Source organism: Myxine glutinosa, chromosome 7 (assembly GCF_964187855.1).
Source record: "Myxine glutinosa chromosome 7, kmMyxGlut1.1, whole genome shotgun sequence".
Taxonomy (NCBI): domain Eukaryota; kingdom Metazoa; phylum Chordata; class Myxini; order Myxiniformes; family Myxinidae; genus Myxine; species Myxine glutinosa.
Genome location: NC_136267.1, coordinates 109,364,963 through 109,392,561, shown reverse-complemented (window position 1 = coordinate 109,392,561; position 27,599 = coordinate 109,364,963). Strand labels below are relative to the sequence as shown.

Here is a 27,599-nt window from a genome sequence, read left to right as displayed (position 1 = left end):
CTCGCTTGTGCGCTGCCCAGCTCGTCGAGCAGCTCAACGAGCGGCTTGCCAAGCGGTTTGCCGAACGGTTCGGTTCCGGCCACGTTGGTCTGTACGCTTCCGGCAGTGGACGCATTCACCCGCCTCCTCGCCGGCTTCCCGGCCCTCATGCGGCCCACCTTCTCGGCGGGGGCTGTCAAGCACGGGGTGGCCCATCACATCCCCACCGTCGGGCCACCGGTCTACGCCTGGGCACGCCGCCTCGAGCCGACGAAGCTGGCGGTGGCAAAAGCGGGGTTCGCTACCCTGGAGCGACTCGGCATTGTTCGGCGCTCAGAGAGCGCTTGGGCGTCGCCGCTGCACATCGTGCCGAAGCCCGGCGGGGGATGGCGACCGTGCGGGGACTATCGCCGTCTCAATGACGCCACCACCCCCGACCGCTACCCCGTCCCCCACATTCAGGACTTTTCCGCCCGTTTGGCGGGCATGTCCTTCTTCTCGAAGGTGGACCTCATACGCGGCTACCATCAGGTGCCCGTCAGCCCGGAGGACGTCCCGAAGACGGCGGTCATCACGCCATTCGGACTCTTCGAGTTCCTGCGGATGCCCTTCGGTCTGAAGAATGCGGCTCAGGCGTTCCAGCGACTGATGGACAGCGTCCTGCGCGACTTGGATTTTGTCTACGTCTACCTGGACGATATCCTCGTCGCCAGCGCGTCCCGCGAAGAGCACCTACGCCACCTCCGCACGCTCTTCGAACGCCTGGGCCAGCATGGCCTGATTGTGAACCCCGCAAAGTGCCGGTTCGGCGCCGCCATAATCGATTTTCTGGGGCACCGTGTCACCAGGCACGGAGCCGTCCCCCTGCCGGCCAAGGTGGAGGCGGTGAAGGGTTTCCGCGCCCCCGCACGATCAGAGGGCTGCAGGAGTTCCTGGGCATGGTGAACTTTTACCATCGGTTCCTGCCCCGTATCGCCCAGCTCCTGCGCCCCCTGCACGAAGCTCTCCGAGGTAAGCCGGGCAAAGGCAACGTTACCTGGACCGAACAGATGGACATGGCGTTCACGGGCGCGAAGCTCGCCTTGGCTAACGCCACCATGCTCGCGCACCCGGCGCCCGATGCACCGATCGCCCTCACCACCGACGCCTCGGACTACGCGGTGGGCGCGGTGCACGAGCAATGGGTGCGTGGAGCTTGGCAACCGCTGGCGTTCTTTAGCCGGCAGCTTCGCCCGCCCAAACGCCGTTACAGTACCTTCGACCGCGAGTTGCTCGGGCTTCACTTGGCGGTCAGGCACTTCCGCCATCTGCTCGAGGGCCGTGCGTTCACGGCCTTCGTCGACCACAAGCCGCTGATCTTCGCGATGGGCAAGGTCACCGAGCCGTGGTCGGCCCGGCAGCAGCGTCACCTCTCGGCCGTGTCCGAGTACACGACGGACATCCGGCACGTCGCGGGGAAGGACAACCCGGTGGCGGATTGCCTTTCCCGGGCCGTCGCCCACGCAGTCCACCTCGGCATCGACTATGCCCGGATGGCAGCGGACCAGGCCGCTGACCCCGACGTCCAGGCCTTGCGGACCGCCGTCACGGGCCTCCGTGTCACCGAGGTGCCGTTCGACGGCGCAGGCACGGCCCTCTTGTGCGACGTCTCCCTCGGGCTTCCTCGCCCCATCGTGCCCGCGGGCTGGCAGCGCCAGGTGTTTGACGCCATCCACGGCCTGTCCCACCCGGGCGCGAGGGCCTCCCAAAGGTTGATCGCCGACAAGTTCGTCTGGCATGGCCTCCGGAAGGCCGTCCGCGGCTGGGCCAGGACGTGCCTCGCGTGCCAGCGCGCCAAGGTGCACCGGCACACCCAGGCCCCGTTGGCTCCGCTCACGGTGCCGCAACGCCGGTTTGACCACGTCCACGTGGCCCTGGTGGGACCTCTGCCCCCCTCGCGGGGTTTCACCCACGTCCTCACCATGGTGGACCGCACCACCCGGTGGCCGGAGGCCGTGCCCTTGGCGTCGATGACGGCGGCGGATGTCGCGCAGGCTTTCATCGCCACCTGGGTCGCCCGGTTCGGCGCCCCCTCAGACATCTCGTCCGACCGCGGCCCCCAGTTCACCTCGGAGCTCTGGGGGGCGGTCGCGCAGGGGCTCGGGGTCCGGCTGCACCGAACCACGGCATACCACCCCCAGGCTAATGGCCTGTGTGAGCGATTTCACCGCTCATTGAAGGCCGCGCTCCGGGCCACCCTCCGCGACGGCGGCTGGGTCGACAGGCTCCCCTGGGTCCTGCTGGGCCTCCGGACGGCGCCCAAGGAGGACCTGCGCGCATCCGCGGCGGAGTTGGTCTTTGGGCAACCGCTGCGGGTGCCGGGCGAGTTCCTCCCCGACTCCACGGCACCATGGTCCGCGGCACAGCAGCGCTCCGCTCTGCAAGAGACCGCCCAGAGGTTCGCCCCGGTGCCAACGGCATGCCACGGGCACCCACCGACGCACGTCACCCCGGAGCTTCGCACGGCGGAGTACGTCATTGTCCGCCACGATGCCCACCGGACACCACTGCGGCCCCCGTACGATGGGCCTTTCCGCGTGCTGGAGACCGGGGCGAAGCACTTCACCCTGGACATCGGCGGTACTCCTGACCGCGTTTCTGTAGAACGCCTCAAGCCGGCCCACCTCGACGTGGACCATCCACCACCAGTGGCCCGGCCCCCGCGTCGGGGCCGCCCCCCTGTGGGCGGACCCCCGGCACCGCCCAGCCCCGCCGCCACGCCGCCCCCCGGTCCTGCTGCCGGAGGCATCCCAGATGGCATCCCTGCATCCCAGACGCCGCCAGTCGCCAGGGGGCGCTTCGGCCGGGTCATCCGTTTGCCCCGCAAACTGACCCTTCAGGTGCGCGGGGATTCTGGGGGGGCGCGTGTGGCGGACACGAAAGCACTGACGCGGTGACATCACCCCGCACACCAAGTGGGGATGGGCCATGCCAGGGAGAGAGGCGTGGCCTCACGATATACGCGGAGCGCGCAGCCCTGAGCAGCTTAGTGCTGCAGTTTGAGTACTTTGAATAAAGACTCTTTTATGAACCGCGTTGGCCGCTTGCCCTTTGCGTAAGCATTAGCGTGCGCAGCATCGCGCTTTAGTAGTGATATTTTGCGAAGCAATATAAATATATATAAAACGACACAGAATCAACACACAAATAACAACAACCACAGCCACGGTAATAATCAGGTTGTGTGAGATATGCTCGCACGATAAAACCGGACAAAATGGACGACGCCAGGAATGAAGTTTCACTGAGCTATTTATTTCCAGCTCACTCGAAAGAACTCAAAAGCACCGAATCAGCCATCGAACGGGCGGCAATTTATAAGTAAAGTTCAACACACAAAAGCCACGCCTCTCAGGCGGGGCGTGGTATGCAAATAGGTAAGCCACGCCTCTCAACGGGGCGTGGTATGCAAGTCAAGTGTTCGACCGAGAAAGGCAAGTCTGGACACGCCCGGGCGAGTCCGGACAAGTAACCGCTCGCCGGTTGTGTCATCGGCCGGTGCAAGGTGATTGTGTATGCTTCCGGTAACCGCTACATGCGCCCCCCCCAGAATTAACTTGCACCGGGAGAGTCAGTTTGAGGGGGGTCTTGATGACCCAGCCGAAACGACCCCTGGTGATTCGTGTGGGGGTGGTAGGTGGCGTGGCGGTGGATGGTCGGGTGGGGGGCTTGGTTGATGGGGGACGGCCCCGCCATGGAGGAAGGGCCAACCGTGGAGGTTGGTAGAGGTCCGAATGGGCCGGTTTGAGGCGGTCCACGGGATGTGGTCTGGTTTGCCGCCGATGTCCACGATGAACGACTTGTCGTCCCTCTTCAGGACCCGGAAAGGTCCATCGTACGGCGGCCGGAGCGGTCCCCGGTGTGCGTCGTTGCGGATAAAAACGTACTCCGCAGTGCGAAGTGCTGGGGGGACGTGGGGTTGGGGGCAGCCGTGATGGGACGTGGGCACGGGGGCGAATCTCCTGGTGGCCTCTTGGAGGACCGAGCGTTGGCGAGCCGCGGACCAGGGGCCGGTGGCGTCAGGGATGAACTCGCCCGGCACGCGCAGTGGCTGGCCATAGACCAGCTCGGCGGTGGAAGCCTGGAGGTCCTCTTTAGGGGCCGTTTGGAGGCCCAATAGGACCCACGGGAGCCTGTCGGCCCAACCATCGTCTTGGAGGCTGGCCCTGAGTGGCCTTCATCGAGCGGTGGGACCGTTCGCACAAGCCGTTGGCTTGGGGGTGGTAGGCCGTGGTGCGGTGAAGCTTGACCCCCAAGGCCTGGGCGACCGCGCCCCAAAGCTCGGAGGTGAATTGCGGGCCTCTGTCGGAGGAGATGTCCGAGGGGGCGCCGAAACAGGCAATCCAAGTGCCAATGAAGGCCTGCGCCACGTCGGCAGATGTTGTTAATGCCAGCGGGACGGCCTCCGGCCACCTGGTGGTCCTGTCCACCATCGTGAGGAGGTGGGTGAAGCCCCGCGAGGAGGGAAGGGGTCCCACCAGGTCCACATTGACGTGGTCGAAGCACCGCGCGGGCACGTCGAATGGTGCCAACGGGGTCTGGGTGTGCCGGTGGACCTACGCGCACTGGCAGGCGACACAGGCATTGGCCCAGTCGCGGACGTCTTTACGGAGCCCGTGCCAGCCGAATTTCGCTCCCATGAGCTTCTGTGATGATTTCCGGCCCGGGTGGGAAAGGCCGTGGAGGGCGTCAAAAATGTGCCGCTGCCATCCAGTGGGCACGATGGGGCGAGGTTGGCCCAGGGAAACGTCGCACAGGAGAACTGTGCCTGTGTCCTCGAAGGGGACGTCGGCCAACCGCAGGCCTGTGTCCGCTGCCCGGAGGGCTTGCACCGTGGGGTCGGCGGTCTGGTCGGCCACCATGCGGGCGAAGTCCACACCCAGGTGGACGGCGTTCACGCCGGACCGGGAGAGGCAATCGGCCACAGCGTTGTCCTTGCCCGTGACGTGCCGGATGTCCGTCGTAAATTCGGACACGGCGGAGAGGTGGCGCTGCAGGCGGGCCGACCACGGCTCCGTAACCTTGGCCATGGCGAAGACCAGGGGTTTGTGGTCCACAAACGCCGTGAACGGGCGGCCCTCTAAAAGATGGCGGAAGTGGCGAACGGCCAGGTAAAGGTCGAGGAGCTCGCGGTCGAAAGCGCTATACTTGAGCTCGTTCGGGCGAAGCTGCCGGCTGAAGAAGGCCAGCGGTTGCCAAGCCCCATTCACCCACTGTTCATCCACGGCGCCCACCACGGAGTCGGAAGCGTCCGTGGTGAGGGCGATGGGTGCATCGAGCGCCGGGTGCGCCAGCATGGTCGCGTTTGCGAGGCCCAGCTTAGCGCCCGTGAACGCCTCGTCCATTTCTTTGGTCCAGGCGACGTCGTGCTTGGCCAGCTTGCCCCGGAGGGCTTCGTACAGGGGGCGCATGAGTTGGGCGGCACGAGGCATGAACCGGTGGTAGAAATTTACCATCCCCAAAAATTCCTGCAGGGCCTTGATGGAGCGGGGGCGCGGGAAACTTGTGACTGCCTCCACCTTGGTAGGCAGCGGGACGGCCCCACACTTCGTGATGCGGTGCCCCAGGAAGTCGACGGCTGTTACGCCAAACTGGCATTTCGCCGGGTTGATGATGAGGCCCTGCTGGCCGAGGCGCTCAAAAAGCATGCGCAGGTGGATGAGGTGCTCCGCCCGGGAAGTGCTGGCGATGAGAATGTCGTCCAAGTAGACGAAAAGGAAGGTGAGGTCGCGCAGCACACTGTGCATCAGCCGCTGGAAGGCCTGGGCCGCATTCTTAAGGCCGAACGGCATGCGAAGGAACTCGAAGAGGCCAAAAGGTGTAATGACCGCCGTCTTCGGCACGTCGGCCGGCCGGACGGGTACCTGCTGGTAGCGCTGAATGAGGTCGACCTTGGAAAAGGTCACCCGCCCCGCCAAACGGGCGGGAAAGTCCTGTATGTGTGGTGTCGGGTACCAGTCGGGGTGGTGGCGTCATTGGGGCGGCGGTAATCTCCGCATGGTCGCCATCCGCCACCCGGTTTGGGCACGATGTGCAGGGGCGAGGCCCACGTGCTATTCAAGTGCCGCACAATGCCCAATCGCTCCAGCGCGTCGAATTCTGCCTTGGCCACGGCGAGTTTGGTCGGGTCGAGGCGACGAGCCCTGGCATAGACCGGTGGACCTGTGGTCGGGATGTGGTGTTCGACGCCGTGTTTGACGGCGACGGCCGAAAACGTCGGCTGCGTGAGGGCGGGCAACTCGGCGAGCAGGTGGGTGAAATCGTCCGCGGCCGGGAGCGCGCAGGCTAGCTTGGTTGGTGCGGAGCCGCTCAATGAGCAAGCGAGCGAGCTGAAGGTCTCCGCGTTGATGAGCCGACGCCGTTTGACGTCCACCAAAAGCCCATGTGCGCAAAGAAAATCTGCACCCAGCAAGGCCATGGGCACGTTCGCCGTGATGAAGTCCCACCTGAAACCCTGGCCCCCGAAGCAGAGTGCGACGCTGCGTGAACCGAAGGTGCGGATGGAGGAGCCGTTTGCGGCGACCAAGGTGGGGCCGCAAAGCGCGGCCTGTTTGTCCTGCACCGAGGCGGGTATCACGCTCAGCTGAGCGCCGGTGTCACACAAAAAACGCCGCCCGGACGCTGTGTCCTTGATAAACAGAATGCTGCCTGAATGGCCGATGCTCATGGCAGGCAGCGAGCGCCGGCCTGGTCATTTCCTGACCTGCCGAAAGTGCACGGTGGGTGGCACGTTCTGGCCTTCTGCCCGAACCTGGCGTGGTAGTAGCACATGGTCTGCTCTGGTGGAGGCTCCGGCGGTCTCGTCGGGTTCGGTCGACGGGGCGTCGCGGCGGCCGCTGCCGCCAGTGGCGCTGACTCGGCCGGTCGTGGCGCGGGCGCTGCCTCGGTCGGCCCAGGGTTCCAGGCGGCCGCTCCGACGTGTCGCCTGGCCGAGAAAAATTTTATCGGCCTCCTTGGCCAGGGTGCGAGGGTCCGTGATGGGCGAGTTAGCCAAAGCTAACCGTACCTGCCCGGGTAGCTGCCGGAGGAACAGCTCGCGGAAGAGGAAATCCGGGCTGTGGTCACCGAGTAGAGCCAGCATGTGGTCCATGCGCTCGGATGGACGGGCCTCACCCAGCTCTGGGAGGTCGAGCAGTTGTCGCGCGCGTTCGGTCTGCGTGAGTCCAAACGCACCGAGGAGTAGGCCTTTGAGCACGCCGTATTTGTCGGCGTTCGGCGGGTTCTGTAGGAAGCTCAGGCCCCGGGCAGCAGTGGAGGCGTTGAACGCGGAGACCACATGGTGGTAGCGCGTCGTGTCCTCCGTGATGTTCCGCAGGGCGAAGAGAGAATCTGCCTGGGCGAACCAGACGGCTGCGTGTGATTCCCAGAAGCCAGGGAGCTTCAAAGCTACAGATGACTCCATCGCCATGTTCTTGAAAAGGGGTCACCAATTGTGGGAGCTATGCTCGCACGATAAAACCGGACAAAATGGACGACGCCAGGAATGAAGTTTCACTGAGCTATTTATTTCCAGCTCACTCGAAAGAACTCAAAAGCACTGATTCAGCCGATCGAACGGGCGGCAATTTATAAGTCAAGTTCAACACACAAAAGCTACGCCTCTCAGGTGGGGCGTGGTATGCAAATAGGTAAGCCACGCCTCTCAACGGGGCATGGTATGCAAGTGAAGTGTTCGCCCGGGAAAGGCAAGTCTGGACACGCCCGGGCGAGTCCGGACAAGTAACCGCTCGCTGGTTGCGTCATCAGCCGGTGCAAGGTGATTGTGTATGCTTCCGGTAACCGCTACAAAGTGTTATAAAAGATCCTTATTTTCATGTGTTTTACTTCATGTGCTTCATGTGTTTGTTTGTGCTTCACACTGAATGAAAAACGTAAAGGTAGACCATGCTGATACATGACAGGGTTCAACGATATGTCTGGCCTGAACGGCATAGGAATCAAAAGTCAGTGTGTGGAGTCAGCCGTCGTACCGCGGTAATGACATCACATCACTCCTATCATGTGACCAGATCCTCAGCTCTGGTTGGTGTATGTTTGAGAGACAAAACAAACTTCAGTCTGGCGGAGATATGTGCTCTACCGAGTGCCGTTATAGTTACGCTGCGCTCGCGAAGCAAAAAGCGGGGTTAAGCGATCGGTTCAGTCCATACGTACGTATGTCGTACATGCATGTCTGCATTTTAAAATTCATTTTCTCGGCAACCGTTGGTCCGATTGACACAAAATTGTCACCATAGGAGCGCCTTCTTCTTTAGAATGTTTAGCGATTGTTAGGGGTTTTTTGTCACATGTTCAGGCAGCCATATTGGGGCAGACAAAAAAATAAACAAGAGTTGGCTCGCACCAAGTTGACTGCGTAGGGTAACTATTCTATGAATACCATCTAGTTATATACAGAGATGGTAAGGATCTTTAAAAGGCTAAACAGCAAAGGATGCAAAGGATGGAAGGTTCACAAACAATGGTCTGGCAGGGCAGGATAGCTTCGAAGTAGCACACAAACATTTAAGTTGTCACATCTAGGTTCGATTTGCGAGACAATTGTCACATCTAGGTTCGATTTGCGAGATGATTATTTATTGTCATCTTATAATGCTTCGCAGGCAGGATGTTGTATCAGTCAGTACGTCATCCTTTAGCGAGCGATGTCAAGCCGGCTGTCCTATCTGCTTGAATTTTCTGGAGGATATTGAAAATCATGTGGTGTCTTTCATAGAGAATTGACCAATGTTTGCTGCTGCTATGGAAAAATTCCAAATTTTTGCTCTAACCTACAAGGACATTGCATCAGCATCATAGCCGCACCTCGCACCATCATAGCCTCCAGGTGGAATTCATAATTGCATCCCATTGGAATATGTATTTGACAGATAGAATGAGAACGAGGTTATAAATGTCAATAATTAAATTAAAAGCCATATTGTTAACAAAGAATAATTTTTTTTAAATTAAATCTTAGTACATTTTATTTGAGAGACATGCACATCAAAATATTTCAAAAAATTAATACAGCTTACCAATTTGATATCCAGCACTCCAATAAGGCGTAGGGTCAAAGTTAGATGAATCAGTCCTGCGGGCAGCTGGGTACACTCTCATCATAAACTGACTGTTGTGGCGAACAAGCTCTGTTCCTGCAGAGGTACAAGGTAGACAAGGGAGTTAGGTCATGACATTTATGCATTGAGTCGCATACTTGACTTAAAAAACTGTAGTCGATAAATGAAATATGGGAGTCAAAATAGGCTCGCTTGTACTTAAATCTTACCACATCATATCCTTATTATTTTACTGTGCACCCAATGACGGTTAAAGGAGGGGGTGTAGGGAGTGGGGGGGAGGAGGGGGGGTGTATGGAGCAGATAGTGCGGTCACCCAGAGTACAAGCGAAGAGGGGGCCCATGCAGAGTTGGATGAGTGGCAAATACATTGGTGTCAAAACTAACACCAGGAAGCAATCAATGCCCATATGCAACATTTATACCATGTGCACCTCACTCGCTCAACCATGTGGGGAGAAGTGCCAGCGAACGCAGCTGGGGTCTTCAGATTCTTCGACATTGTACAAAAGTTGTACACTTGTCTCTCTGTATCGATTTAACACTGGCAACTGCTTTGTGAAAGCCTGAAGCTGTTAGGGCTGTCTGTTCACAAGCAGCTTTCAGGTAATCGATGGTCAGCAAGATAGGTAGCCGTGGCAGCCTTTCTCAGAAGTTGCACTCCCATATGCAAAGTGTTGAAATACCTGGAAACTGATGTAGAACAGAAAGTTGATTGCCAAAATGAAGCTCAGTCGATCTTGCTTCAAGAGACTGGCTTTTATGAGAATGGCATGGTGTTGTGACTGGACTTTCTTGTTGATTTTGTCAAGAACCAGCGGATGGAGTTTGAGGACTTCAAAGACCTAGGGATTAAACTGTGGAAACCTTATGCACATGAAGCAAAAAACATGCCTACCGATTTAAGTGCATATATAATACATTGTGGTTATATAGCTCTGATAATTCCAATTGCACAGGCCCATAGGCTGATACCAGAGGCCTGAAGCCTAAGGCCTTACGTATGCATGACATACACGTACTCTCGCCTTCACTGACACTTATCGACTCCAACATTTGAATATTTGATGATCCTTTTAAAAGTCGCTTTTTTATACTGAATGGAAAACTTGTAGGGAGGGCAATGTGATTGTGAATATGACACTTCTAAAGATGTCTGAGGCTCATCATAGCACCAAAATGGTGGGACATATGATTTTTTTCAGTTTACAATTGTGGCAAGAGTCAGGCCAACTGTCTTGACCAATGGATGGAAGGCAGCCTGTTGATGGTCTAGACATACATACATAGTCCAAAAACAAACTGGTATTTATATCTATATGGACGACTCGATGTGATATTTACGGAATTTCATTTAACGTTAATTATCTCATCACCTGGATGGAAATTTTAAAAAGGGCTCCATTCGTTTTTGCGCATCGTTGTCATGAATCACCATGCCTCGTTTCAAAACGATCCATTGAGCCACCTAGGAGGTGTAGTTGGGAAAAAATTGGTAATTGACCCACTGACTGACTGACTGAAGGACATCATTATGGTTTTAAGAACTTGTTGACTCCGTCGTCAACGAGCTAACGATTATGCTTTTGATAAGGAATTGGTTTTTGTTTGGGATAATAACGGAACATTATATTCCCCAATTTTTTTTAGTATATGGGCCCACTCCAAATCCTAATTTTCATTAACAATATTTCTGACTCTATGGAAAATTATCTATCTCTTTGCTCTTGACTCCCCCCTCTACCATGGTATCGCTCATCCTTCAGATAGGTAGGCAGCAGCCTCTTCTCTCTCCGCAGACCTTGATATAGAATCATGCGCTGGTCCCAATGTGTGGAATATATTGTTCAATCCCGATAAAATCGTTCACTCTCACTCTGTCGCTCTTGAAAGACCATCTGGTGAATCCTCCCATATACTTTTTCTTCACAATCCTCTTGAAGAAGTTCAGTCACTCAAAGTTTTGGGCCTCACCATCAGCCATGATCTTTTTTGAGCAAACCACATATCTAAGTTGGCTTCCAAATCCGGATGCCAACTTAAACTTAAAATTAACAAAGAATATAATTAATTTGTCAAAATTTTTTTTAAACAAGACTTTTATTGTGAAGCAATACTAGCAATATTTCCGCTAACATCAATGTATTGCCATCGACAGCTGAGTAATAGTGTATGTATGATGTGCCAGTGTACTCGTGTTGCTGACATGTATTCCATAATGCAATGAAGCATCACACTTATCAAGAAAGGAGGATTAAACATTCATAATGAAATGATTACGTGGGGGGGGGGATTTTAGTTTTAACACACCTCCATCTTTGAGCAGCTTAAGTGCTTTCCCCTCAGATAGAGAGGATGTCTCCCATGGGTGTCGTGGACTTCCGAGTCCAGGAAAGTGTACACTGCAGCAGTAAACGATGCAATCCGATAACTCCTTTGCCAAATTCTGGTGTCTCTCCTATGGAAATTAGAAATGGATAGTCAATAAAAATTGGTTTTGAGATTTTTCTGTCAAGCGTCTGTGAAAATATTGAAGTGCTCTGACCGTGTCATGACTTTTGACTTTGCAGCGAACATCCTCGTCCTCCATCTCTGCAGCTTCATCCTCATCACTAACCTCACCCACCTCCCCATTTTGTGCAGCGCGAAAACCGACATCTCCTGCAGGTTGCTGCATACGCTTCAGCTTCTTCCCTTTGATGAGAACTTTTCCTTTCAATTGCTGTTTTCATTTGTGTAAGGAAGGAAGAATAAATAATTATTTAACCATTTATCAGAGAAGCATAGATTCAATGTACATTTCTGTTTCAAATCGGATTCATAGTTTGTGATTATGCTTCTGCTTGGAATTAGTTTTATGTCAAAGTAAGAAGAGTAAAACACAAAATAAATTTCAAGATTCTCCAAATGTCACTGATCATGTACTATATTTTGTTTGAGTTTTGTTCCAAAGGAGTTTGAGCAGTGTTGAGGTGAATGCGAAAATAAAAAACAAAGAAAATGAATTAGCAGAAGAGAGACCATGGTGTATCAAAAATGGCAAGTGAAAATTGAATAAATGTAAACAGCAAAAATTAAAAGTTTATAGCTTAGTTATAGGATTAACATCAGGAAGTGACCTGCAGCTATCTGAAACTTTGTACAAAAGAGTGCAATGGGAAATACATGGAACCACCTTTAGAGGCCCTTTTTCCCCACAGAGCTGGGGTTGGCCTTTTTCGGGCACCGTGGTCCCCTTTTTGAAGCAATGTTTTATGGTCCGGATGCCCTTCCTGCCGCCAACCCTGTTGGTCACCTCTTGCGACACACAGGGAATTGCCAGTGAACTGGTACTCAATTTGCCGACCTCAGAAGGATGACAGGCTGAGTCAACCCCCCTGGCGTTAATTCAGTGATCACCCAGGATTCGAACTCAGGATCCTAGGGATCCCAAGTCGGCACCCGAACCGCTAAGCCTACACCAGGCTAATGGGAAATACATGGGAAAACAGTAAATTAAACATACAGCTTGGAGTACAAGGAGAGTTCAATAAATGTTGTAGCAAATAGTGGCTTGGTTGATTGGCATGTGCAAGGTGATTAAATGGAAATTGGTAGGTCATAAATAAATGAAGAGTGGAAAATCAGAAGAAAGTCAATTAATGAGTGAAAGTTGTTGGAAGACGACAAAAAAAAAGTAACTTTACTGCCACCTGACATATCTTTCAATCCAGATTGCTGCTTTTAAACCTGACCTAGTCTCGAGTGGGTCTACTGGGGAGGTGAGGGGAGGGCACTGAGAGCTTAAGAGAATCAGTCTTCCCCATAAAAAGTCCATAATTCCTCTGTGTCTCACTCCAACGATGCTTCTTCTGTTTCAACAAGCCTGAACCCCATTCCACGATCCAACTACTCAAGAGTAACTTTGGCTGTGCATTCCCCTCATCAACCACCTCTTGATTGTCTGTATGCTGTGGCATCCTCCGAACAGTAACAATGCCATTTGCATTTTTATCTTTGCCAACATGGACCCACTTTTAATCCTCCCATAACTCGTTTCTTCATACATGGAAATTTAAACTTTCTTCATCCAATTGGGTGGGAGTTGCCATCTCTTCAACCAATCATAACACTGCATCAAAGGGTTTCTACAACTCCATGGGCCTGACCAAATCTGTGAACGTTCCAACCAAGAATTTTGTCAATGGAAATCCTCCTTTCTGTCCCTGGTAATGACCAACTTTCCTTCTTATGTCTCCTGTTCATACACTGCTCCAAATGGCTCATCAACGTATTGTGAGAGTCCACATCTCCCTGGCTGTTGTCGGAGAGCCACCTTAGTGTGCAGAGTCTGCTACTAGTTCACTCAGGCAGAAGGGCAAGGACTGCAAGCTACCCTCTCACTTCAGGGTTGATCTTCCATCTCTGCCACCCTGATATTGATGCCACTGAGGAATTCTTTCACAGCAACATCCTCCCTTTATATATACTAGGGCATTGCCCGTACTATATCTATATCTAAAATTATATCCCCCCCCCTCTATTTACATGAAATGGTTTGGTCCAAAGCGAACGGCTTCCGGAGTTTGGTAAAGAAATCGCCATCGCGTGCACAAACGCGCAGGAAAGCGAATGAATCGCAAATTCGTTTTTATTAGTTTTAAAACATCGTTTAACGCCAACATAGCGCCAACATAGTTTGCAAACGTGAAATAAATGAATACGCTCTCAAATGTGCCATCCGAGGCAGAGTGTGTCCGCCACGTTCGGCACACGCGATAGTTCGCTGCTCTCTGATTGGTTGAATCGTTTTTTGGACATAGCTCGGTAAGTAATTGTCCGATTAATATGAAACCTTGAAAAGGCACATCCTCGGGTCCCCAGCAATATACCTGGCAAGTTAAAAGTATATCGGACCCGTGGTTGTCGAGAAACAGCGGTCACAGACAAACAGACGTACAGACGTACAGACGTACAGACGTACAAACGTACAAACGTACAGAGATTACTGGAATTATAGATAGATATATATACTAGCAGAAGTACCCGGCATTGCCGGGCGGGGGAGAGGAGGGGAGGGGAACGGGGGGGAGGGGAGAAGAGGGGGGGAGGGGAGAAGAGGGGGAGGGGGAGGGGGAGAGGGGAGAAGAGGGGGAGGGGGAGAGGGGAGGGGGAGGGATGGGAGGGGGAGGGGGTGGGAGGGGGGAGGGGGGGAGGGGGCAGGGGAGGGGGATTGGGGGGGAGGGGGGAGGGGGGAGGGGAGGGGAGAAGGGGAGGGGGGAGAGGGGGAGAGGGGGAGGGGGAAGGGGAGAAGGGGGAGGGGAGAATGGGAGGGGGGGAGGGGGAGGGGAGAAGGGGAGGGGGAGGGGGAGGAGGGAGGGGGAGGGGCGAGGGGGAGGGGGGAGGGAGAAGGGGAGGGGGTAGGGTGGAGGGGGGAGGGGAGGGGGAGGGGGGAGTCAAGTCGGAAGTCATTGTCGTCAATTGAATGTCGCATTTATTTTTTATTCCCTGTCAAATGGCATTGGTCCCGCATTCCGAACCCGGAAGTTGGAAATCATTGTCGTCAAATAAATGTTTCACTCTCTGTCACATGCCGTTGGTCCCATGTCAATCGGATGAAGTTGAAAAATTAACGTTAAGAAGTTTCTATGGGACGTACTGATTCCGAATATGAAGTTGAAAAATTAACGTTCCAAAACACGCTGATGACGTCATAATTTTAAAACGCGAAGTTTTTTAAATTTTAAGGTGTGCTGTAGTTGCTCTGAGACGAACTGATTCCGAATATGCCTTTGGTTTTGCACTGCGATGAGTAGTTCTCGAGTTATAAGAGGACAGACAAACAAACAAACAAACAAACATACTTTACTGCTATATATATATATATATATATATATATATATATATATATATATATATATATATATATATATATATATATATATATATATATATATATATATATATATATATATATGTATATATGTATGTATGTATGTATGTATGTATGTATGTATGTATGTATATATATATATATATGTATATATATATATATATATATATATATATATGTATATATATATATATATATATATATATATATATATATAATATATATAATATATATATATATATATATATATATATACATATATACATACATATATATATATATATATATATATATATATATATATATATATGTCGTGTGGTTCCCTCAATTAATACTGAAAGAACCACGGAAGGCAATCGAGCGTTACTCCTGGGCGTTCAGTTTAATAGCGGATTGTACTATATCTGCGCGGGAGGAAAGAAAGAAGAAGAGGAAGCTGAATAACTTACCTGTGTGATCCCGCCAGGCAGTCTTCAAACCTGCGGAAAGTAACTCACACGGAAACGGGTTTAAAAATGTACAGGAAAAATAATGAAAGGATTTATTTACACGGGTGCCGATAACAAGAAAACACGACGCTCAAACTAAATTCCTATAGGATCCTTCACACCAGACTTGAACACAGATGGAGGGATAAAATAACGTTGGAAAATAATTGTGTAAGTCTTGCACTTAGCTCAACCAGCTCGGGCTCTCATCAGGGTTTGTCAAACTCGAGCGCGCATTCTGGACGCGGCTCTGGTGTTGGCGGGAACCGCCCGGTCGTTGGTGGCAAAACAGGCTTCGAGCGCGCAGGCCTGAGCGTTCGTCCACGCATCGTTTCTGCCTGGTAAACTGCAGCTCTCTCCTCATGTCAGTCGAACAGGGGAATGAGGAGACGATGCCGGTGTCAGCAAGGGTGTCGAGGGCCAGGGGTGAGCGAGAGGCAAGGAAGGGCAATAAGCAGGGGTCCAGGTCAGCGAGCAAGGCGGAGGGCAAGAAGAAGAGAGTCCAGCACAAGGAGAAAAAGAAATGCCCATCCTCGAGTGCTTTTAACGTCAGCTTGTGACGTCACCGGCACTTCTCCTCGAATCAGCACGCCGCTTCTTGCTCGCCTCTGACATCCTCCGTGGTCTTCACCAAACGGCCCTCTGCTTCCTTCTCAGCCTTCCTTCCACTAATATGTGGGAAGCTTCTTGCAACGCCCCTGGCCAATCACGAGTCCTTCCTTACTCCGTCCTTCCCATTGGTCAACTCCCGCCCAATAGCGAGTCGCTTCTTGCTCCGCCCTGACCAATCACGGCTCCCCGGGGTGGGTTCTCTCGGCCTGCCCGAGCGATGTGTGCTCAACCAGTCGGGGTAATTAGTGGTAGTGTTTGATCTGGGTTTACAGTTAGTTTTATTTGTCCCCCATCGCTCAGCAGAGTGAAAGGGGGGACTATGGCTTTCCCTTCCGTCCGTGTGTCCGTCCGTCCGTCCGTCCGTCCGTGCGTGCGTGCGGGTGTGCGTGCATGCGGCATGCGTGCGTGCGGGCATGCATGCGTGCGTGCGTACGCGAAGGACCACATTCGAATTTGGTGTGTGGGTGCAACCCACGTCAAAATCCAAGATGGCCGCCGCCATGTATGTCTGATGCCATGTATGTCTGAACCTTGTAACCTGCATATCTTGAAAAATAAGCGAAGTACCAACTTCTAATCTGGTGTGTGGGTGTATCTAGGCATAAGGAAGAAGGCTATTGAAAATTGGGTCGCCACGTCAAAATCCAAGATGGCCACCGCCATGTATGTCTGAACCTTGTGAGATTCTAGGCGTAACGTCAAAAACCTAGGCGTAACGCTTGTATTTATCTTGAGATGAATATCTTGAAAAATAAGCGAAGTACCAACTTCTAATCTGGTGTTTGGGTGTATCTCGGCATAAGGACGAACGCTATTGAACAGTGGGTCGCCACGTCAAAATCCAAGATGGCCGCCACGATGTATGTCCGACACTTGTGAGATGAATATCTTGAAAAATAAGCGAAGTTCCAACTTCTAATTTGGTGTGTGGGTGTATCTCGCCATAAGGAAGAAGGCTATTGAAAATTGGGTCGCCACGTCAAAATCCAAGATGGCCGCCACCATATATATGTCTGAACCTTGTGAGCGAAATATCTCGAAAAATAAGCGAAGTACCAACTTCTAATCTGGTGTGTGGGTGTATCTAGGCACACGGAAGAACGCTGTTTAAAATTGGGTCGCCACGTCAAATTCCAAGATGGCCGCCTCCAAGTTTGTCTGACCCTTGTGAGCGAAATATCATATCATAGCATGTTTTCTGCGTGTTCCACTTTGTCAACTCACATCACTTCCCCGACGGGGGACCTAGGCGTAACGCTTGTATTTATTTGGTTGAATGAATGGGCATTTAAATGTGGGATTCCAACTAGTGTCTGTGGTGTGGTGCCATAAGGGACAACGGATAAATCACGAGGTCTTACGAACAGGGTAATTAACATAATCCATACATTAGTTAACACGCCCCATTCCTCGTAATAGGGACAAATATACAAGCTTAATCCGAACACACGGTCTAAACAGAACTTATTAGTCTAGTAGGAAGACTAGGTCCCCCTGCACCCCCCGGAGATATACTTCTAATCAGTGTTTCTAGATTGGAAAAAATGTGTAGAAAATGACTAGCTATGGCCCCAAGCTGAAAAAATGTCCCACATACCATTTGTATGCAAATTACTGCTGCAAATTTTATGCAAAATTATGCAAATTTTATGCAAATTTTTGATGAGGAGTAGAGTTGAGGGGTCTTTGAGGGCTTCATCGAGGTGCTCTCGGTTGCAAGACTGGGTCATTCTGAGAAGCACAGCAGGGTCAGAGATCATGATGTTCTCCTCCTCAGTGAATCTCTCCATCAACAGCCTCTCCATTGCCTCACACACTGTTTTGAGGCAAAAGAGGGACTTTGCGTAGGCCTTTCCACTGAGAACACCTTTGAGAGATCCACTTGTTACTAGTTGTGCCTCAAAGAGAATCTCTGCATATCCAGAACCACGCATCTTGTGTCCAGTGAGCATCCCGATGTAGTTCATGGATGTGTGGAAGGGTCCAATCGTTACTACATGACTAGCAAATTCATTTGGCCAGCGCCAGATGATGGGAAGGGCTTTCATGCAGACACCCAGATCAAATGTATTCAGGACCCATCTCTGACCCACCTCAGCAGTTGCTGCCTCGGAACGCTTCAGTAGCTCACGAACAACTGCGTTGTCTGTGATCGGTTGGTGGATAGGCGTGCAGTAGTCGACTGTTGCTGGGTGGGGGAGAACCAGTTGCAGAGGTGAAACCCCCTAGCCCAGGCACAGGCTGCAGGCCATTGCCATGCCATGCAGGCACCAGGCACAGACCGATCACAGACAACGCAGTTGTTCGTGAGCTACTGAAGCGTTCCGAGGCAGCAACTGCTGAGGTGGGTCAGAGATGGGTCCTGAATACATTTGATCTGGGTGTCTGCATGAAAGCCCTTCCCATCATCTGGCGCTGGCCAAATGAATTTGCTAGTCATGTAGTAACGATTGGACCCTTCCACACATCCATGAACTACATCGGGATGCTCACTGGACACAAGATGCGTGGTTCTGGATATGCAGAGATTCTCTTTGAGGCACAACTAGTAACAAGTGGATCTCTCAAAGGTGTTCTCAGTGGAAAGGCCTACGCAAAGTCCCTCTTTTGCCTCAAAACAGTGTGTGAGGCAATGGAGAGGCTGTTGATGGAGAGATTCACTGAGGAGGAGAACATCATGATCTCTGACCCTGCTGTGCTTCTCAGAATGACCCAGTCTTGCAACCGAGAGCACCTCGATGAAGCCCTCAAAGACCCCTCAACTCTACTCCTCATCAAAAATTTGCATAAAATTTGCATAATTTTGCATAAAATTTGCAGCAGTAATTTGCATAAAAATGGTATGTGGGACATTTTTTCAGCTTGGGGCCATAGCTAGTCATTTTCTACACATTTTTTCCAATCTAGAAACACTGATTAGAAGTATATCTCCGGGGGGTGCAGGGGGACCTAGTCTTCCTACTAGACTATATTACATCAAGGTTTCTACACGACAATCAGAGCATGATACCTACACAAATCTACCTGACTTACATATCACTCTAAACCACCGACATAACAATATATATATATACAGACTTGGCATTTAATATGGGAATTTTTTTTTCTTGACTTGGGTTTACCTTCTGAACTCGGTATATCAATCTGGTGAGTTTCTTTTATGCTTCAGTGATTTCTTTGTTAAAAGAACCATGTCACTGATTGTCTGTCGCAGCAAGAAGTCAATAACAGGATTATATCACAGGTGGCGTGACAAAATGTACGGACAGGTACATTTGACGATTGGCTTCACAATCGGGTATATAAGGGTTGTTGCGTTGTGTATTAGTGGAAAACAACTGCTGCACGTCTACAAAAGTTATTGCCGCTTCCCCTGGAGATGGTCCGTCAACTCGACAATGCTGTTTGTCATTTAGTGGTGGCTTTACGAAATTCCGGCATGAAACAGTGTGCTATTGCTCGGCAATATGTCATCACTCAAGGTCAGGTGTCAAAGATCCAAATGCTCAGAGGGGTGTCCCTACTCCAATGCCGAGGTCAGGACGTCCCCGCAGAACCACAAGGAGGGATGATTGCCAGCTGCACCGGTTAGTCCGCAATGGCCATACCAAGTCAGCTAATCGGCTTAGGGCTGAGTGGCAGCAACTGACAAATGTGCCTGTATCCAGAAGGCTAGTCAACCAACGACTGGTTCAAGCAGGCTATCGTGCCAGGCGTCCGCTGAGAAAGCCAGATCTGACCAGCCAACACCGCCAGCGCCGATTGCAGTGGGCCAGAGAGCACCGTAAATGGCAGCCAGGACACTGGAATCACGTGATCTTCAGTGACAAGTCTAGATTTCTGGTCTATCGTCAATATGGCCACATCCGAGTGCGCAGACAAGTGCATGAAGCCTACAACGAAGATTGTATAGTGCCAAGAGTCCAAGCTGGAGGTGGTGGGGGTGATCGTTTGGGCTGCTTTTCATGCAGGGGGCAAAACTGACCTGGTGGTTCTGAATGGAAACCTGAACCAGTTCAGGGCACAGGGCCATTCTGGAAGAAACATTGCTTCCATTTGTTCGTGCAGCCTTTCGAGGAAACTTTGTCTTCCAAGATGACAATGCATGGCCTCATCGTGCTCGCATGATCCAACACTTTCTTGCTGACCGTGGTGCAGAGCATATGGAGTGGCCTGCCATGTCCCCGGATGTGAATCCGATAGAGAACTTGTGGGCAGAATTAACGCGTCAAATCGACAACTTGGACCAGACAGCCTGCCTGTCGTCAAATCGACAGCCTGCCTCTGTGCGTGAATTGCAGCAGGCTATTGTAACTGCATGGCAAGCGATTCCTGTCCAAACCTTGGCAAATCTCGTGAACAGCATGCCTCAACGTGTACGTGCTCTCCTGAATGCTCGTGGGGGTTACACGAAGTACTGAACTGTAATTTTACTCTCCGTAATCCCAGTCGTAATTTAACTTTTGTTTTTGTTAAAATTTTTTTTGCCTAATGTGCAAAATAAAGAGATACTTCTGGAAAACGCACGAAGTTTAACACAGTACTGTCCGTGAATTGAGTTCGATATCAGTTTACATCACTTTCAAGGATCAATTTATTTGCTTCGAAATGTCAAATGTGGTTTTTGTTTCTTTTAAAGGTCACATTAACAAAATCTAGAATAATTTCAACATAATTCCAATGAACTTTTGGTTCTAAGTCATCTTGAAAAGTGAGTTCACCCCCACAAAAAAAATATTCCATATTAAATGCCAAGTCTGTATATATATATATATATATATATATATATATATATATATATATATATATATATATATATACATACACATATATATATATATATATATATATATATATATATATATATATATATATATATATATATATATAAACAATAATAGTGATAATAAAAGGCAGTGTGCGTCCGTCCGTCCGTTGTCTCCTCCATAACTTCACAACCATGAAACCTAGCGGCCCCAAACTCTGCAGGCATACATCTGGACCTCCAACAGACTGCAATGATGAAAACTGGGTGTTTGGGTATGTTATAACACCCTTTTCAAAGATGATTGATGAGGTGCTCATAAGAAAAAATACGTATTTTTGTTTGTTTGTTTAACCCTTTGAGTACGGGAATTTTTTTTGATAAAAATACCCCCGGTATGGGATTAATTTGGCATTACGGGAATGCAACCATGTACTGACGATCTATTTATAGGTATAGTCGATGACGTGTAGTAACGTCATCCGTACACAAAACTTTTTCGCGGGTTGCGGCACTGGACGTCATCCATACTCAAAGGGTTAAAGTCTTAAGATTATGTTATTATGAATCAACATGCTGTCCTGTCTGAAACCACTGATATTGGTTTTAAATACCTGAAGTCAGTGTAGTATACTGTTTTCTCTACCAGGTGAGCGCCAGGTGTATTGCCCCTATGTTGCAGTTTCTGAGAAGAAGGCAAATACCTATTTTGGGAGGAAACCTCCAACCCCCTCAGTCCCCCTCAGGGCCCGATTTTTAAAATGCCGTGAACAAACTTTGGTACATCACGGGTGGTGATGGTTGTGGTCAAGTTTCATCGAAATTGTGTGTGTAGTTTCAGAGAAGAAAGTAAACACCTATTTTGTAGGTGGGTGGGGGGGGGGGGGGGGGGGTCAAACCTGGGCCCAGTTTGACCCCCGGTAGACCCCTCAGACTACGATGTTCTTAGTGCCGTGGACAAACTTCGGTACATCATGGGTGATGAAGGTTGCGGTCAAGTTTCATCGAAATAGTGTGCGTAGCTTCAGAGGATAAGCAAATTCCTAATTTGGGGGGGTCAAACCTGCATCCCCTTTGACCCCCGGTAGACTCCCTTAGACCCCGATTTTTTTAATGCAGTGAATAAACTTTAGTCACAACATAACTGTGATGAAATCGTCATCCAAGTTACGACACTGATGTTATTCTCCTCATGGCCGCTACGCGACCCTTTCGCGGCTCCTATATATATCAGCGCAGACAGGAGATGTGGATCCATCATCGAAATGTAACTCTATAGCTCCTCTGGGCTTCCATAGAAAGGTAACGATTCTGCTATATATATCATAAGCTCATTTATAGTCATACCACCTGTACGCACCTGTATTCACCTGTAATATTAATACAATGTTTATTGGTTTCTCTCTAGATGCTGTTGAGAACGAATTTCGATTAAACCTACCTTATGGGTCGATGTTGTATCTTGATTTCACAACACTTAATCGAAATTCCTCTCCTGACATCGCTCGGAATCAAGATAATGCCCACGCTCCTGCAATGCTCCCCTCGTAGAAGAATGCCCAGCGGAGGACCCGTCGAGCTAGCTCCAGCTACGGAGCTCCGACTACTCTCGCCACCGGTCTGCCTCAAAAGGGCCGGATGTGATGGGGACCTCGCAAGCCTTTTGCGGGACCGCGCCGTCAAAACGCAAACTGCTCTCCTGAGGCCCGAACGCCGGAGCAGGCATGACGGACTCCGGCAAGGCGCCTGCTGAAGGAGGCCACTGGGAAATGTCGGCCGCAACCCCGTCGGAACAACGGACCCGCTTGGAGCCGAAGGTACGAATCTAGCCTCGGTTGCTCGAAACGCTAACGGCCCCGTCCGAAAGAATCATCCTAGATTTGCGTGCTTCGGCCCGAGATGAGATTCCCACGCGAGAGATCACGACTCCCATGTCGGCCATGCCTCCACACGGCCGGCACACTCCGACCACTCGCTGCTCGGTGGAATCGCCTCCTCCCCGCGGGCCGGCACACTCCGACCACTCGCTACTCGGTGGAACCATCTCCTCCGCGCGAATCGCGCACTGCTCGTCGGAATCACGCCGTGCCTCTCACGACCGGCTCACTCCGACCACTCGCTTCTCGGGGGAACCATCTCCTCCGCGCGAATCGCGCACTGCTCGTCGGAATCACGCCGTCCCTCTCACAACCGGCTCACTCCGACCACTCGCTACTCGGTGGAACCATCTCCTCCGCGCGAATCGCGCACTGCTCGTCGGAATCACGCCATGCCTCTCACGACCGGCTCACTCCGACCACTCGCTTCTCGGGGGAACCATCTCCTCCGCGCGAATCGCGCACTGCTCGTCGGAATCACGCCGTGCCTCTCACGACCGGCTCACTCCGACCACTCGCTTCTCGGGGGAACCATCTCCTCCGCGCGAATCGCGCACTGCTCGTCGGGATCACGCCGTGCCTCACACGGCCGGCTCACTCCGGCTGCTCGGTGGAATCACCTCCTCCACGCGAATCGTCGTGCACTGCACCATCGCGTGCTAATACTCTTGGAGGCCCACGATTCCATTCTGATTCCGATCACCTCCTCGCCGCGAAGCCGCACGTTGCTCCCTTCGCGGGCCCTACTCGGCGAGGCCGGCGATTCCTATCGCTGCTCGCCGGAATCACCTCCTACGCACGAATCGTGCGCGCTGCACCCATCGCGGGCACTCTCTCCGACGCCGGCGATTCTTATCGCTGCTCGTCGGAACCCCTCTTACGCGCGAATCACGCGCCACACCGTCGCTGGATGGAATCCCTACTATGCACGACGCGCCAGTTGCGCGCGCCGCATCTTCGCTGGATGGACCCCTTCGCATGCGATTCCTCTCGCAGGCCCTACTCTGTGAGGCCAGTGATTCTGATCGCGGCCGTCGCAATCCCACCTACATGTGGCTACTCAACGAGGCCGGCGAACTCCGCTGCCCGGAATCGCCTCAATGGAGGCTCGCTTGGCACCGTGCGTGCGAGGACTCGTCGCAGCACGGATGGGTTTCTAAGGACGTCGAGCGGGACCTTCATAGCCTTTCACGACACTCGGGCTTATGCTTATGATAGATGATCGTATACATGTGTATTCTTTAAGATGATCGTTCTTCTTCGTCCTTTGTTTTACCTGATTTGTTGTTCCCGATCTTCAAACGGCGTATTCGTTAAACACCTGCGACCATTGTACACCGACTGCTTTCATTCCTTTTCCACACCCCGCGTTTCACCCAATTAATTTAATTTGATAAACTGTTGGATTGAATTAATGTGGTGTTGATGTAGAGCAGGCTTGACGGACCAAATGGCCTCCTCTTCATCCTTCATGCTCAATTCACCACAAACGAGACGCTACTTCAGGTCGTGCGGTCTATCGCTGCCAAGCATGTTCGCCCTCTCGACTCGGCGAAGCCGCACTGGTTCAACGGGCCGAGCTCAACTTTCGGTTTCCCTCGTACGTGGTGCGCCCTAGATAATACTTTTCGCTCGTCGGCCGGGTTCGTATTCCGTATACCGATCTCGAGCTCGCTCGAATGCTGCTGCCCAATGGACGCGAGACTTTAGATTTCGGAGTGCTACTTTACTCCGTCTGGGGATACCGCTCAGCTGGAACTCGCCGTCAAACCCGCCCGCACGCGCCCGAACCAATTGATGACGTCATCGACTAAATCACGCGTTTGCTTTACAGCGTCATTAACGTAATTGCGTGCTTCCCGCGATCTCATCGGGGATTCGTTTACATTTCCATGTACCTTGGTAAACTACGTACCAAATGTCCTTTACGTAAACGACGTAAACAACGTAACGCGGCGCTACCTCAAGGTCGCGCGCCAGCGCCGTTTAGGGAGTACACGGTGACCTCGTGAAATGGTGACATTGAGCGTCGCGCCCGACTCCCTTGTCACCTGCGCATGTAACGGGGGCACCGTACTGCCTGTTCGCCCTTGACTCTGGGCTCGTTGTTTATCGGACAGAGCTCTTGGCTCGTACATTTCGAGACTGCGAGACGCCTCGTCTGATTCCATTTTCCCTCTGCCCCAGACTCTGCCCCAGACTGACTGAGACTCAGCCTGACCCAGACTGTGAAGGTCGTCTGACTTCGGTATGCCGCGCGCTGCTGCAACCTCGGTGGGGGGGGGGGGGGGGGGGGGGGATGTGGGATCGGGAGCACTTAACCGATGTTTCGTCTACCTCGATAATCTTACGGTTTGTGGATATGTCCAAGGGATATGACCATGATGCTAATCTGAAGCGCTTCCTTGAGGTCGCGCTGGTATCACTTACCTATGCACGAGGATACGTGCAAATACTCCCTACGCACGATGGATAGATCTTCTGGGGTACACCGTGACCTAGGCTCTGTCGCTCCGGGTAAGGAGCGTCTGCGACCTTTGCTTGACAAGGCCCCTCCCTGTGATCGGGCCACCTCGCCCCTTGTGGGGGCCCAGGAGGTTATTGTTGCTCGCCCGGGTGCCGTCCGGTATAACGACTCCCACCTCGCCCCTTGTGGGGGCCCAGGATGGCGTCCATGGATGACTTTGTGTCTTTGCATGAGTCTTTGTGTCTTTGAGTGAGACTTTGAGTCCATGGATGGTCGATCCGAGCCATTCCATGAAGGTGTTGAATGGATGGATCGGTCGGACATCCGGGGATGGCCAATCCATCCGGGACATCTAGCATGACAATCATCTCGACATCTAGACAATCCATCCGGGACAACGCTGGGACAAACATGGTTTGTCCAGCCGGGACTCTCTCTCGGTTTGCCGATCTTCTCCGATCCTCCGCGCGCGCTGTACAGCTGGACAGGATTGCCATATGCATCCCGGAGGTTCTGCGCGCTTCGCTGGAGAGGCGCGTTTCGGTCGTTTTGTGCGTCGTCGTAATCAGCCATGCCGGTCGTCCAGGCAGCCTTCAGAGGCCGCTCGTGTCTCGTGCGATCGCTGCCAACGGTAGATTCGCGTGCCGAAACAAGAGTTTGTAATGCGTAACTATCATTTGTGCTAAATTTGGTCACAATCCCATCGCATAAGCTCCACTGAACTTCGTTCCAGGTGAGCTAAAAATGGCACAAAAACAGATCCTCTTAACTTCAGGTCCATTAGCTTGGTTCCAATCATAAGCAAAGTCATAGGTCAAAATCTATCATCGCAGTTGATATCTAATCCTTCCTTTATCCAATGGCCAGATCTCAGACCATCCATCATCAATTTGGTTTCCGAATCAGTCATTCTACCCTGGATATGCTACTGTTGCACTTCGCACAATACATGGAGACCCTGAATCTCAGAAATTAGATCAGGGCTGTCTCTCTGCATATACCTTGATATAAATATACCTTGATATCGATATCTATTCCTTGATACCTCTCTGGGTATATCTTGATAAAGATATGAAGCTCTTATGTTTTGCATTCATAAACATTTGGATGGAGCAAAATATCAACCACCCTTCCCATGTTCCAGATCATCACGACCACTCTTCCAATACTCTAGACGTGTTTTTCACCTTCACTCCATTGCATTATAGTTATGCAATTTCACCTTTGATTAGTTCTTCTGACCACACTCTTGTAAATGGCTCTTTACTTACTTCTCCTCCTCCTTCTCCACCTCCTCCTCCTTCTCTTCCACCTCCTCCTCCTTCTCTTCCACCTCCTTCTCCTTCTCTTCCACCTCCTCCTCCTTCTCTTCCACCTCCTTCTCCTTCTCTTCCAGCTCCTCCTCCTTCTCTTCCACCTCCTCCTCCTTCTCTTCCACCTCCTCCTTCTCTTCCACCTCCTCCTCCTTCTCTTCCACCTCCTCCTTCTCTTCCTCCTTCTCTTCCTCCTTCTCCTCCTTCTCTTCCTCCTTCTCCTCCTTCTCTTCCCCCTTCTCCTCCTTCTCTTCCTCCTTCTCCTCCTTCTCTTCCTCCTTCTCTTCCTCCTTCTCCTCCTTCTCTTCCTCCTTCTCCTCTTTCTCTTCCTCCTTCTCTTCCTCCTTCTCCTCCTTCTCTTCCACCTCCTCCTCCTCCTTCTCTTCCACCACCTCCTCCTCCTTCTCTTACACCTCCTCCTTCTCCTCCTTCTCCTCCTTCTCTTCCTCCTTCTCTTCCTCCTTCTCCTCATTCTCTTCCTCCTTCTCTTCCTCCTTCTCCTCCTTCTCTTACACCTCCTCCTCCTTCTCTTCCACCTCCTCCTCCTCCTTCTCTTCCACCTCCTCCTCCTCTTCCACCTCCTCCTCCTCCTTCTCTTCCACGTCCTCCTCCTTCTCTTCCACCTCTTCCTCCTTCTCTTCCTTCTCCTCCTCCTCCTCCTCCTCCTCCTCCACTTTCCCCCTCTCTATAATAATAATAATAATAAAGGAGTCTTATATAGCCCCATCAAGCAGAGTAAACTACCCTCATGGCGCTTTACATTATCATGCGAACGCACACACACCGCGCACACACACACAAACATACACACACACAGACACACCTTCACTCTAGCCCTATTCCTCTCCCTCCCCATTCAAAACCCACAGATGTGTACTCCCTCTACTCCTCCCCTCCCTCCCCCACACATGTACACAGACATACTCTCGATCTCTGTCCCACCTCAATCCAAAGGGAAAACAGGACTTAGACTTTGAAAGACTTGTGAAACAGATAGGTTTTGAGGGAGGTTTTAAAGGCAGGAAGAGAGTCAACACGTCGAACAGAGGAAGGCAAGTCATTCCAGAGCAGAGGTGCAGCAAAGGAAAAGGATTTCTCGCCAAACGACTTGGTGCTGGTGCGCGGCGG

General features: G+C 51.8%; 1 protein-coding gene across 2 annotated transcripts in view; it reads right to left on the bottom strand.

Annotated features, from left to right (window-relative positions):
• The window catches only part of LOC137431589 (1-phosphatidylinositol 4,5-bisphosphate phosphodiesterase delta-4), a 116,630-nt gene that overhangs the window by 29,312 nt on the left and 59,719 nt on the right, over positions 1-27,599 (bottom strand). For both annotated transcript variants that reach the window (XM_068123069.2, XM_078782098.1), the window contains exons 9-11: positions 11,623-11,799; positions 11,388-11,535; positions 9,036-9,152 (exon numbers count right to left, since the gene is read on the bottom strand). In XM_068123069.2, the coding sequence (XP_067979170.2) occupies positions 9,036-9,152; positions 11,388-11,535; positions 11,623-11,799 (442 nt within the window). The remainder of the gene's footprint in view (positions 1-9,035; positions 9,153-11,387; positions 11,536-11,622; positions 11,800-27,599) is intronic.